The sequence below is a fragment of the Arvicanthis niloticus genome, chromosome 5 (assembly GCF_011762505.2).
Source record: "Arvicanthis niloticus isolate mArvNil1 chromosome 5, mArvNil1.pat.X, whole genome shotgun sequence".
Lineage (NCBI taxonomy): Eukaryota > Metazoa > Chordata > Mammalia > Rodentia > Muridae > Arvicanthis > Arvicanthis niloticus.
This window is the reverse complement of record NC_047662.1, coordinates 11,066,905-11,081,323: the sequence shown is the minus strand read 5'-3', so window position 1 is coordinate 11,081,323 and position 14,419 is coordinate 11,066,905. Positions and strand designations below refer to the sequence as shown.

Genomic DNA, 14,419 nt, shown 5'->3' with positions numbered 1-14,419 from the left:
TGTCATATTTTTTCTTTCTTTCTTACTTTCATTCATTCTTTTTACTTTTTCTTTTTCACTCATTCATTTATTTTAGACAGAGTTTTTTTTCGTTTGTATGTAGCATTGGCTGCTCTGGAACTCGTTGTGTAGACCAGGCAGGACTAGAAATTGCTTCCCAAGTGCTGGGATTAAAGTTAAGAACCACCACCACACAACTGATACTTATTTTTTAAAAAGCTTAGTAATACATCCTTGTGTAAATAAACCACATTTTCTTTTTTTATTGGATATTTTATTTACATTTCAAATGTAATCCCCTTTCCCCCCCCACCCAGGAACCCCTATCCCATCCCCCCTCCTCCTGCTTTTGTAAAGATATGCTCCCACCCACCTCCCCCACTCCCACATCACCACCCTTGAATTCCCCCATACTTGGCATCCAGCCTTCATGGGACCAAAGATCTCCTCTCCCACCTATGCCCAATAAGGCCATCCTCCCTTACATATACAGTTGGAGCCATGGGTCCCTCTCTAAGTGCTCCCAGGCTGGTGGTTTAGACCCTGGGAGCTCTGGTTGGTTGGTATTATTTCTCTCCTCCTGGGGCTGCAAACCCTTTCAGCTCCTTCAGTCTCCTCTCTCACTCCTCCATTGGGAACCCCATATTTTCTTCATCTATTTATTTGTGGAGGGACATTTATATTATTTTCAGTTTCTAACTATTATAAAAAAAAATCTGCTGTGAACACAGTTGAACAACTATCCTTGTGGTAGAATGGAGTGTCTTTTGGGTATATGCCCAAGAGTGGTATAGCTGGGTCTTGTGGTAGATTGAGTCCCAATTTTCTGAGAAAATTCCGTATTGATTTCCATCATAGCTGTGCAACTTTACACTCTCACCAGCAATGAAGGAGTGTTTCCTATGCTCCACATATTCTCCAGCTTGGATTGTCACCTGTATTATTGATGTTAACCATGCTGACAGGTGAAAGATGGTATCTCAGAATTGTTTTGATTTGTATTTCCCTTATGTCTAAGGACATTGAACATTTCTTTATGTTTCTTAACCATTAGAGATTCATCTATTGAGAATCCTTGTTTAGATCTTTGCCCATTTTTAATTGGCTTGTTTGGTTTGTTAATGTGTAGTTTTTTTGTGTTCCTCAGATATTTCAGATACTATCCCTCTATGGATATGGGGTTGGTAAAAAAATCTTTTTCCATTCTGTAGGCTGCTATTTTGTACTATTGATGGTGTCCTTTGTCTTACAGTCATAAGGTCCCACTTTTTAATTGGCAATCTTTGTGCCTGCATGACTGGTGTTCTGTTGGGAGCCGACTTTAGCAGAAAGCGGCTAGATCAACTTTGCAGCCATCTGGAACCATATACCCTGACGAAAGATTTGGTTTTCAATAGCCTACAACAGCTAAAGCACACTCTGATATCCCACATATTTTGTGTTGCTGTTTACTGCCCCCAGCTGCAAGGTGCACGTGGTGGCCACGCCTGCAAGGCATTGCGGTGCACGTGCTGTCCACGCTATAGACGCCTGTAAGGCTTACGTCATATCAACACCTGGAAGGCACGTGGTATCCAAAAGCCTATAAATAGCTCAGAATTCCCTTCAATAAACGAGACTTGATCAGAATCTCTGTCTTGTCTCCATTCTTCGCGTCTTTTCCCCTTTATCCCCACTCCCTCTCTCGCTAGACCCTGACCCTCGGACCGGAACGGGCAGTACGGGCTGCAACAGTGTTCTCTTTAGGACATTGTCTTCTGGTACGATGTGTTTTCTCTCCTATCACGTATAGTGAGTCTGTTGTAATGGGATCTTTAATCCACTTGGATCTGAGTTCTGTGCAGGATGATAAATATGCAACTATTTTTAGACTTCTACATGCAGATGTGTAGTTAGAATAGTCCTATTTTTTGAAGATGCTTTCTTTTTTCCATTGTGTATTTCTGGATTCTTTATCAAAAATTAAATGTTCATAGATGAAGTGGAAACTTCTAGTTTCTTTGGAAAATTAGTTATGTCAAATGATGTTTTCCTGGGGCACACAGATGAAAGGATACCTTGCTAAAGCTGACACGTGAAAAAATGCTTTACTGAAGCAGACACAGGTGAGAGGATGTTTTGATATAGCAAACATGTGAAAATACCTGTCATGAGGGAGTATAACAGACAGTGGGAGACCAGCACTGAGCATTGGTTTCGTTTGCTCCATCTTGGTATGGTCTTCTTCCCTAACCACATATCTTTATTGTTTTGACTTATATAGCATTGTTGAGCTCAACTTGTGATAATATCACCATTGAAAGACACTCACCCAAGAACTGCTCATGAGGCTCCTATGGCAGCTTGCTGTTTTATTTTTTTATTATTTTTTTTATTGGATATGTTATTTACATTTCAGATGCCATCCTTTTTCCCCATTCTCCCCCCACTAGAAAACCCCTATCTCATGCCCCCTTTTCCTTTTTGCTTTTATACACTTTTAAAAAATATTAAGCAAAGGCTTTATAAGTTTGGTAATGCTCAATCAGAAGTGTAACCCGATACCCAACCTAGATATATCAACTATCTTTGACTGGTGGAGACACGTGAACATCTGCCTTGATATTCCCCCTCTTTCTCTCTCTCATCACCTATCTTCTCTCCTCCTTCTCCTCCTCTCCTTCCTCTTTCTTTCCCTCTCAGTACTCCTCCCACCTTAGCTCCTCCTACATATCACCCTTCCTGTTAAAATAAAACTTTTCTCTCAAAATACAATAGAGCATAATTATGCCAATCTGTGCCAGTGAGGTACAAGATAGTCCTATTACCCAGTCCATCATTTTGTTGACTAACCAGAACCTCTGTCATCTCTCCTAACTAAAACACTTAGTTCTGAACCTGGCTTTATCCCTGGCTTTAGAATGAATGTCAGCTGAAAACCATCCACTCAAATGTTTTCTCTCAAGGGAAATAGCCAGGAATTTGCTATGAGACTATAAGTTTTCAACCCTGTAGGACATCCAGAATGGCTGAGTTAACTAAAATTATGGGAAGCACAAAGCATAGCTTCTAAAACTTAGCCAATTTATAGAGATGGCTGAACACTTGGAAACTCCCTATACTACAAAACTTTGGAGCATCTGATCTTCTGCCTTCTGGCCCAGGACCATCTGACAGACCTTAGTGCTGCAGAATTATTAAGGGCTGATTACTCTGTCTAGGCAGATATAATCAGTCGACTATTCTGTAACTGTGTCCTTTTCTGGACAGTAATTGGTCTGTAGATGGAAAGAGGCAATTCTTGCCTAGTGACTCTCTCACCACAACTGGAACTTCAAATCTCTGAAGAAAGAAATAGAAGAAGATCTCAGAAGATGAAAAGATCTTCCATGCTCCTTGATCGGCAGGATTAATTTAGTAAAAATGGCCATCTTGCCAAAAGCAATCTATAGATGCAATGCAATCCCCATTAAAATTCCAAATTAATTCTTCATAGAGATAGAAAGAGCAATTTACAAATTAATTTGGAATAACAAAAAACCTAGGATAGTGAGAACTATTCTCAACAGTAAAAGAACTTCTGGGGGAATCACCATCCCTAAACTCAAACTGTACTACAGAGCAGTAGTGATAAAAACTGCATGGTATTGGCACAGAGACAGACAGGAAGATCAATGGAATAGAATTGAAGACCCAGAAATGAACGCAAACACCTATGGTCACTTGATCTTTGACAAAGGTGCTAAAACCATCCAGTGGAAAAAGGACAGCATTTTCAACAAATGGTGCTGGCTCAACTGGATGTCAGCATGTAGAAGAATGCAAATTAATCCATTCTTATCCCCTTGTACAAAGCTCAACTCCAAGTGGATAAAGGACCTTCACATAAAACCAGATACACTGAAACTAATAGAAGAGAAGTTGGGGGAAGACACTCGAATACCTAGGCACAGGGGAAAAGTTCCTGAACCGAACACCAATGGCTTATGCTCTAAGATCAAGAATCAACAAATGGGACCTCATCAAATTGCAAAGCTTTTTTAAGGCAAAGGAAACTGTCAGTAAGACAAATGATAACCAATCAATTGGGAAAAGATCATTACCAATCCTAGATCTGATAGAGGGCTAATATAGAATATATACAAAGAACTCAAGAAATTAGACACCAGACAACAAAATAACCTCATTAAAAATGGGGTACAGAGCTAAACAGAATTCTCAACTGAGGAAACACGAATAGTCGAGAAGCACCTTAAGAAATGCTCAACATCCTTAGTCATCAGGGAAATGCACATCAAAACAACCCTGAGATACCACCTCACACCAGTCAAAATGGCTAAGATCAAAAATTCAGCTGATAGTAGATGCTGGTGAGGATGTGGAGAAAGAGGAACACTCCTCCATTGTTGGTGGGGTTGCAAGCTGGTACAACCACTCTGGTGGTTCCTCAGAAAATTGGACATAGCACTACCTGAGGTCCCAAGCATACCACTCCTGGGCATATACCCAGAAAATGCTCCAACATATAACAAAGACATATGCTCCCCTATGTTCATAGCAGCCTTATTTATAATAGCCAGAAGCCGGGAAGAACTCAGATGCCCTTCAACAGAGGAATGGATACAAAAAAATGTGGAACATTTACACAGTGGAATATTACTCAGCTATTAAAAATAATGAATTCGAGAAATTCTTAGGTAAATGGATGGAACTAGAAAATATCATCCTGAGTGAGGTAACCCAATCACAAAAGAACACGCATGGTATTTAATCACTGATAAGCGAATATTAGGCCAAAAGTTTGAAACAACAAAGATTCCATTGGCAGACCACATGAAGCTCATGAAGAAGGAAGAACAAGTGTGGATGCCTAGGTCTTACTTAGAAGGAGCATCAAAATACCCAAAAGAGCAAATACGGAGACAAAGTGTGGGACAGAAACTAAAGGAGAGGTTCTATGCAGACCATTCCACCTGCGTATTCATCCCATGTGCAGTTACCAAAAATAGATGCTGTTATGGATGACAAGAAGTGAATGTTGACAACAGCCTGATAAGGCTGTCTCCTTAGAGGTCCCCCAGAGTCTGATATACCCAGAGGCAGATACTCACAGCTAACCATTGATCTGATCAAGGGTTCCCAAAGGAGAAGTTAGAGAGAAGACTGAAGGAGCCAAAAGGGTTGGTGGCCCCATGAGGAGAGCAACAATACCAACCAGCCAGAGCTCCCCAGGGTCTAAACCACCAGCCTAGGAGCACATAGCGAGGGACACATGACCCCAGCTGTATATGTAGGGGAGGATGGCCTTGTTGGGCATAGGTGGGAGAGATTTTGGTCCCACGAAGGCAGCTTGCTGTTTTAGTAGCCTCACCTCAGGCAGGTCTTAGAGCCTGGTGGCTTCTTCAGGATTGAATTACTGCCAGTTCATGCCTGGTCTTTGCCTGCTAAAAAGACTGGACTTTAGCTGCTGGTTCATGCCTGCTGTCTGCCTGCCTAGAGGACTGGTCTGCAGCTGCTGAGTCATAGTTTGCTATGGAACTGAACTGCTGCCAAAGACTTATTGCTGAATAGTTCTACTTCCCCCACACCCTAACAACTTTTCTCTTCCACTACTTCTGGGTGGTGTGTTAGAGGATAAGGTAGAAGCCTTGTTAAAAGGAGTTTGCAAATGTTTATGCCTAAGCATAAGTACAAAGATCCATCTTTAATCTGGGCAACACCTTCTTCAAGCAGTCTAAATAAAGAGTATAGAAAAGGGAGGCTTCCTCTTTGCCTGCTTGTTCTTACTATCAAGTCCTTACCTTCACTGGCATTAGAAGCACTTCTTTGGGATTCCAGCATATACTGAACACCTGAGACATCTATCCTCATGGACTGAATGACAACTGACTCTTGGAATTTCAGTTGGTAGAAATCCATAGTTGAATTAGCTGAACCAAAGCCTGTAAACAATTCTAAGAAATCTATTCATTTTCATGCCACATGGTAGTGATCATCCTAAAATTCCCTACATAGACGAGGCTGTCATCCAACTCACAGATCCATGTGCCTCTGCCTCCCCAGTTATGGATTAAAGGGATGCATCATTATGCCTACATAAACTCCTGTTTAAAAAAATTCTATTAAGTTATCCTTTGTGCTAGTGAGTTTCTAAAAGAATTTTTCATATGTTTCTGTGATTCTGCTGCCACAGCCTCCAGGGTAGCTGGAGGATTACTGAGTAGCTCAGATTACAGGCTTTTGCCAACAGGCCTTGTTCTTCATTGGTCTAGTGTTGGTTTCATGTCCTTGACTCAAGTCATTATTTTGGTCTTATTTTTTTTTTTTTTTGAGACATGGTCTCAATCTGTAGTCCAGGCTGGTCTTGAACTCCTGATTCTCCTGCCTCTACCTCCTATGTACTTGGATTGTGGGCATGTGTCACTATGCTTGACTTGCTATAGCTTAACTTGAATGTTTTTGAGGTCAATCTATGCCCTTTTCTGTTTAGTAGTTTCAAAGAATATGTATCTTTCAGCCTTGGAGTGACTCCATTTTATAACATCAGGTTATTCCACTTGTGTTCAAATGTTGGGGCTGAATAATCAGTCTTATATGTTGTTGGTAACCTTTACTCTGTGTCAATGCTTTGGGGCTAAGTGCTCTGGTCAAGAGAGAGAGTGGGGCTGCAGGGGCAGGAGACGCAAAGAATGGAGACAAGACAGGGTGTGATCAAGTCTCTTCTTTGAAGAGAATTCTGAGGTATTTATATACACACGCAGGAGAACACAGGTGAAAACACTTTACCATGTGCACCATACAGCTGAGGTCACTAAACAGCAAAACAAGCTATGTGGGATAAACAATATATTTATCAGAGTGTGCTTCAGTTGTTATAGGCGTTTGACAACCAAGTCTTTCATCAGGGTATATGGTTCCAGATAGCTGCAAAGTTGATCTAGCTGCTTTTTACTAAAGTCGGCTCCCAACAATATGTGAGTAAACTTATCTTCATGAAACACTGCCACCCATGAGCTGAGCAAATTGAATCAGGAATTTATGCATTGTTGGTCATTCTATAGAGATGATTTTAAAGTTTCATGTGAAGATTTTGCTAGTTTGAGAAGAGGTTCAGTCTGTGGCACTGGAATTCACTATGTAGACACAGCTGGCCTCACATCAAAGATTATCTTGCTTCTACCTTCAAGTTCAGAAATGAAAGACATGTCCACCATATTGTTCTCATGTATAGGTTTGTCATGAATTTAAAGGCTCACAACTTTAAGTATTAGAGTACTAAAATCTTTTTTATTTTATTAAGTCAGAGTCTTATGTATCCATGGCTGGCCTCAAACTGACTAGGTAGTCAATAATTGTAATGGCCTGCTCTGTTCCAAAGGTCTGGGTCTAGCAAGAGAGAATGTGTTGCAAACGACAAGAAGAATGGAGACAAGACAGGAGGCTTCTGATCAAGTCTCAAGTCTCCTTTATTGTCTCTCTCATTGTCTCCCGTATTCTCTCTATTGAAGGGAAATCTAGGGTACTTATAGGCTTTTGCCACGTGCCTTGTAGTTGAGTGACTATCACGTGCCTTGCAGGTGTGGATATGACATAAGCCTTGCAGGTGTCTATAGCATGGATAGCCCATGAACCGCATGCCTTGCAGGCATGGATACCACTTGCACCTTGCAGCTGGGGGCAGTAAACAGCAAAACAAAATATGTGGGATATCAGAGTGTGCTTCAGCTGTTGTAGGCTGTAGAAAAACAAGTCTCATGTCAGGGTATATGGCTTGAGATGGCTGCAAAGCTGATAGCCGCTTTCTGCTAAAAGTCAGCTCCCAACAAATAATGATCTGTCTACACTTGTCAACTTCCACATTGTTCTGATTTTTCATTTATTTCAACACTTCTGTTCAAAATGATAAGAAATGGCCAGTAGAGATGGCTGAGTGGATGAAAGCCCTTACCATACAAATCCAAAGGACTTGAGTTTGATCCCTACTGTGGCAAAAGAGAACCAAAGTGCAAAAAATGTCCTCTAGTGTCTACATAAACATCATGACATGCATAAATCAATACTCACAATGCAATAAACACACACACACATACAGAAAGAGAGAGAGAGACAGAGACAGAGACATGAGGTTAGAATTGCAGTCTTAACATCCATCATAATGTGTGGAAGACAAATGCCCATTTTCTAAAAGGTATCTAAAGGTCACTGGCCCAGCAGCAATTCATAAAACACCATTAACAGAAGACAATATCAACACAAACACAGTCAAACCATCTTTGGTCAGGGGCATCTCTGTCTATAAACTGAAGGCCTGGAATCAGCCTGGAATTAGGCTTGAAGACAGCAGTAGGCCTAACATGCATGCTAGCACAAAGTCTTAAGTCTCTGGGTAAAAACACTAGAACAGATGGCTAGAAGCTATTGTAAAACAACAGCTTTGGTAGATAGTTGCCAGGTTCTAGTCATAGACCTTGTAGATAGGTGACCTTGGTAGATTGTACCAACTTAGATTAGGACAAGTGAATCATAGGCAGAGTCATAGTGTCCTGTCCCCTGAATCTTAACCCAGCTGACACACTGTTCTGGAAGATATCTGTACTCTCCCTGAACACCTACACTCCTGTTTCATCACTGTCCCCACACCTGCCTTTTTGTGTATATAACCCCTGTGTGAAAAAGTAAAAATTACTGTTTGATCAGCCCATAGACAAGCCCTGTTTCTTTGCATCCTTACCTGCCACCCCCCCCACACACACACACACACTGGTCTCTTTCAGGTGACCTCCCCAGACCTCTGTTTAATGTCCTGTCTTAGGAAAGGGTCTCCATCATAGCAAAGATGCCTTCTCTGAACCAAGGTTCCCTGCATGAACATCATGTGCTTTGTAACTGCTGAGCTATCTTTTAGGACCTCTTCAGTTCACGTTTTTTACTTTTGTTCACATTATTAGTGAGGAGGAGGTGCTGCAGAGTTTCTCATGTTATATGGAACTCAGCATTCACCTACAATGCTGGGACTACTACCATATATTTTTATGTGGATGCCTGCACTTTACATAGCACCATTGCAGACTCATGGAAGTAAAAGTTCAATTTTGGGAGTCAGTGTCCCCCTTCCATCATGTGGGTCTCATGCATGGATCAAACTCAGATTGGTAAGATTGGCTATGGGTTCCTTTGCATGTTGAGCAGTCTTGGCTACACATACTCATTTCCTTTTAAACTATTTTTATTTTCATTCATGTGAAGGTGTGTCTGTGTGAATACATGTTGGCTGTGTATTGTCAGTTGAGGCCAAAAGAGGAGATCAGGTCCATGGAAGTGGAGTTACAGTTAGCAATTGCCCTGTGGGTGCTGGGAATCACACATAGGTCCTCAGTACTCTCTACTGAGGAGCGATCTCAAACTCCAGGGTTAACTTTCAAATGCCTTCTTCTGAAAACTGGCTTCTAAAATATTATAGAGATAGAAAAGGCAGCACCTGTTGAACCTGTCTGCATAAGGAAAATTCCTCTAAGAACACCACACACTGCTTAGTGATGATTAATACACATTGTAACATACCCATTGCAAAAAAAAAAAAAAAAAAAAAAAAGGACCAAAAGTGTTGGGAGCAGACTTTTAGCAGAAAGCAGCTATCAGCTTTGCAGCCATCTTGAGCCATATACCCTGACATGAGACTTGGATTACAATAGCCTACAACAGCTGAGCATACTGTGATAACATCTTGCTTTGATACCTAGGACTTTCCTTGGGTGTGTGAGATTAAAGGTGTGTGAGATTAAAGGTGTGACTTAGAGATCAGATTTAGAGAGAAGAACCAAGGGCATGACTTAAAGGCGTGACCTAAATGCATGGCTCAGAAGTGAGACATATAAAAGGCAGAGAACAATTTGGAGTAACAGAGATTCAGACACTAGGAGTAGGAGTAGACATTAGACACTCGGAAGAGAACAGATTGAGTACAACTAGGAACTAGGAACTAGGAACTCAAGACTTGGGACTTGGACTAGGAAGAGAGACTGAAGAATAAACGGGATTGAAACACACTCTGTCTGGTCTCCATTCTTCGAGTCCATTCTCACTCTCTCTCATGCTGAACTCTGACCCTCGGGGACCAGAGCGGCCGCTTGGGCTGGGATACACTGGCTGCCAAGCGCAGAGTGGAGAGGGCCACAACATTTTAGGCCACCCAAAGTGGGGCAGCCTAGGCCCCAACATTTTTTTGGAGCCCAAACGTGGGCCAATGCAGTTCTCAACACAAAAGAACACTGGGATTTATCAGGGATATTACCCTGACCTATTACAAGTCTACAAGGTTCCTCTTCTTGTTTTTGTTATTTAATTAATTTGTATGAGGATCATGTCAGCATGCTATATTTGTGTACCAAGCATTTGTCTAGTTCTTGAGGAGGCCAGAGAGCATATCAGAGACAGAGCCTCTGGAACTATATTTACAGATGGCTGTGAGATGCCTGGTGGATGTCAGGAATCACACTCAGGTGTCTGGTAGGAGAAGGCAGTGCTGTTATCTACTGAGCCACCTCCACCTAGAGTTTTAATAACAGGTATTAATTAATTTATTTATTTACTTATGTATTTATTTAACTAACCATGATTACTGATTTAATACAATTATAGTCCATTTGAGAATTAAATACAGAAGTGACTGGTTGAACATCTAGTCTTGGACAGATCCACATATTGAAATGCACAGCTGTATGATTCCATTAGTTTTTTCTCCTCATATTTCCACTCTCTAGATGTCAAAGTCAGCCTATTTGTTTCCAACACATTGAATAATATAAGAAGACATGTGTTCAGGAGCCCCTTGGTCATAGACTTGTCCCTAGAGTTTCATTTCTTAGTAACCAAAAGCAACCTTCTCCTATTTACTGCCAACAATGGCAAAGTCTGGTCTCCATGTTATAGATACAGCGCCATGAACACTGAAGGCATATCTGAGAGGCAAAGGAGACAAACTGGGGCTGCCTTAAAGTACAAAGTGTGTTCATAAGCTCAGAAGAAAGCTGGAAAAATGTCTCTGCTCTGATGACAGAACCAGTTTCATAGCATTCCAGAGGGGCAGGGTAAAACTCGACATTCAGCTGCTTTAGGTTGGCTGTGTGATGCAGAAAGTTCCTTAGGACAGCCATGGAGATGTCATTGTCATAGAAGTTGAACTCAATGAGCTGAGAGCACTGACTCAGGGCAGGGAAAAGTGCACTGAGCTGAGAGTCTGTCATTCTACAATGTTCTAATTGCAGGGTCTTCAGAGTATCTGCGACTTTTTCTAGGAGAATTCTGAGAGGCACAAGACTCAGATCACACAAAATGATGCCTGCTAAATGCAGATGTTTGAGATGATGGAGGCTCTGACACTGGGCAAAGGACTCCAAGTCTGATTGTGAGAACTTGCAGAGATTAATGGACAGGAACTCCAATGGGGTCTTCAGACACCTAAGAGAGACAGTGAGATCAGTTTGGCATAGAGTGACAGGGCTAACCTAGAGCAGGGGAAACCACATATCTGGGGTCAGTGTCCCTGTGGGATGGCAGTGAGCATCCAGTGCAGCCTGTTGGAGTCTTCCACTGAGGTCACACCATTCTAGGTTGTTAACAGTGGCCATCATGATAAGACTTGATCATTATTGCTAAATCTACAATGGCCACTCATCTATATGGGAAACAAGGAACGTTTGCTGTAGAATCAAAAAGAGCTCTTCCTCCTTCCTTACCGAAGCAATTCATCCAGGCAGTCCTCAAGAAAGTAGACACCAATCATATTGAGATGCTGGAGACAGTTGAATTTGGAGAACTGAGAAATGAACTTGGTGACTCTCTTCTCCTGTGTGTCTGTTGACTTAATTAGAAAATTAAAGAGATTCTCATGTACTACTGTTAGAAGGAGTTTACGAAGATGTTTCATCTGACCCAGGCAAGGTGCAAAGCATGCCAATGTGGACAGAGTCCACCCTGTATTCAGTTCTAACTCCTCAATGCACTCTGGCTGGAAAATCCTGAAGACCTTCTTGACTGTGGACATAGACAATCCCCTTATCTGCATCTTCACACAGCACAGGTGCAGGCAACCTCTTCTCTCCTGTGCCCACTGCAATAGATAAGTTTGGTATTCATCCAGATCAAACTCAAGGTGAAGGTCAGTGACCACCTTCAGACGTTGCCTCAGTGCATATCGATGAGGGCTTGTTGGTATTTGCTTTTCACACACAGTCTCTGCTGAGCGGTCTCCATCAACTGGTCCAGCTGAAACATCCCAGAAGTCATGGTGCACATTCTTAAGGTCTAGCACTTGAAGCTTCTGTCTTCTGTGGGTAAAACAATAGAAGTGTAAGGAGGATTAGCCATTAGCCAGCTTTTTCTAGACAACTTTCTTGTTAGCTGCTAGCTTTTGTACTCTGTCTGTCTGTCCTCTACAGATTTAAGTTTCCAGTGCTGGGTCTCCATATAGCAACTCAAGCCTGCTGGGCAAGGGCCTTAACTGCATTTGGAGATCTGCCCTGCTTCCTCCATTTGTTACTCCGGACTTCTGCTGTTCCTATATCTATTACTTGGTAGAGATACAGGGTCATGTAGCTACATGGGTTCCAAGGTGTACTGCATACTTAATGGACATTTGATACAAGGACTCAACAGCTGTCCAGGACTCTTTAAGATGATGCCAACAGAAGCCTCTGATACACCTTTGACCCTTATTCTTCATGAACCCAGATGTCCTCCTCCCTACACATAAATATAAGCCATTTGGCATTACATGGTTATTACTTACCTTGGGTGAAAATTTCCTATCAGCTGCATGTCTACACCATCCAGCACAGCTTGCAATATCATCATGTCATGGAATTTCATCAGTGCCTCCACAGGGAGGCAGGGAAAGTGCCAGGCTGCCACCATTGCCTTCAGTATCTTTGTGTGTCTGCCAATGAAGGCTGCCTTGAAGAGTGGTGGGAAGAACACTCCCAGCAGCTTCTGCAGAGCAGACATGGCCAAGGCTTCATTCTTCAACAAGCTCTGTACTGCCAAGCTCTGGAGTGTGGGTGGGACCTGGAAGCTCATCTTGATGAATCTTTAGTCAGAATGGACCTGTTGAAGCATTCAGAAATCCAGTTTTCAAGATATGTCTTGGGAATCTGTAAATCCCTGTACCAAGGAATCACCAAAGTGCCAGAGTCCCTGCTTTGGCCACAGTGTGGAACTCAGCATGTCCTGTTGTAAGATCTGGTGGTCACAAAGCCAAACCCTTATCACTCTCTGCATATAGGGTCTCTCACAAGAATCTGCAGCAGTGCACAAACTAACCATTGGCACATGAGGTAACAACCACTTGTCCTTGCTCCTCTGAATCTTATTCCCTTTTGAAAAGGTTGGTCAGGGGCAAGCAGTCTGATCAGCATCTTTTATGTGACAAAGCATGCACTGATCATATTTCAAGTTCCTCAAGGAATGGATTGCCATTGTGTAGTGGTAGCACATACCTTTATTCTAAGCACTCAGAAGGCAGAGGCAAGGAGATCTCTGTTAGTTTGAGGCCAGCTTAGTCTACAGAGCTAGTTCTAGGACAACTAATGATATACAAAGAAACCTTGTATGGAAAACTAAAAACTAAAGGAAGAAATGTAGAAAGGAAGGAAGGAAGGCAGGAAGGCAGGAAGGAAGGGAAAAAAAAGGTGCCTAAGTGTCTGACAGACTCTGTCTGAAATGTAAAGCCAAACCTCATGGGTCCTCAAAGCAGCCATGACTGAATGAGAGCATCCAGAAAGACTGTGAGTCTGAGGTGGAGAAGCCAGTGTAGGGGGCTACAAGGAAGGGGATTTCCCATGTTCATTGAGGTCTAGGAAAAGAATGACTTTAGGAAAACCATCTAGATTTGTTTCCTTTTTAAAATATGTTGTTGCCTAGAGTGGAGGCTACAGTGAAATTGGGCACAGTTCAAAACCTGAATGGAACTCATTTTGTAGCCTAGGCTTGCACCCCCTCGCCATGGTCCTAACTGTCACTGGGAGGATTAAAATACTCTGTTTTAGCAACACCTGGCTAGTGCACTTTGCTTGTAAAATACTGCATAGCTGCCAGGTGTGGTAGTAGGAGCCTCTAATATCAGCATTTTGGAGGAGGAGTAAGGAGGATTCTGGGGAAAGTTAAGCTACATATTATACTTTCATGCTTCTCCTGAGTAGTAGATTTCAAATAACATATGATAGGAAATGGTTTGGTAGTAAGGTTTGTGGTGGTTTGAATATGGCTGGGTTTGTCTCCTGGAATTAAAGATATATACCACAATGCCTGGGCCTAGTTTTTTAATGGTCACTATGCCTAAAGATCTGGATCAAAAGAGTGTGTCTTCCAGCCTCAAAATCTGGATTACACATGTGCCCTCCATTTCTAGATTATCTTTCTTTCCAGGTTAAAGTCCAAACTACTC

At 42.0% G+C, this 14,419-nt stretch overlaps 1 protein-coding gene and 1 pseudogene across 1 annotated transcript; one reads left to right on the top strand and one right to left on the bottom strand.

The window, feature by feature from the left end:
- The window catches only part of LOC117708389 (induced myeloid leukemia cell differentiation protein Mcl-1 homolog pseudogene), a 133,948-nt pseudogene that overhangs the window by 93,565 nt on the left and 25,964 nt on the right, over positions 1-14,419 (top strand).
- On the bottom strand, positions 10,869-13,077 carry LOC117709402 (preferentially expressed antigen in melanoma-like protein 7). The gene is made up of 3 exons (XM_034503764.2): positions 12,767-13,077; positions 11,715-12,305; positions 10,869-11,436 (listed from the first exon to the last, which is right to left on the bottom strand). The coding sequence occupies exons 1-3, from the start codon at positions 13,051-13,053 to the stop codon at positions 10,869-10,871; spliced, it is 1,446 nt and encodes a 481-aa protein (XP_034359655.2). The 5' UTR covers positions 13,054-13,077.

What these genes read in the sequence shown, in the direction of transcription:
- LOC117709402 (XM_034503764.2), bottom strand. Translation starts at nt 13,053, where the DNA reads ATGAGCTTCCAGGTCCCACCCACACTCCAGAGCTTGGCAGTACAGAGC. An exon ending in ATAGGAAATTTTCACCCAAG is followed by an intron (nt 12,306 to 12,766) that starts GTAAGTAATAAC and finishes TTTTACCCACAG; the next exon opens with AAGACAGAAGCTTCAAGTGC. An exon ending in TGCCTGGATGAATTGCTTCG is followed by an intron (nt 11,437 to 11,714) that starts GTAAGGAAGGAG and finishes TGTCTCTCTTAG; the next exon opens with GTGTCTGAAGACCCCATTGG.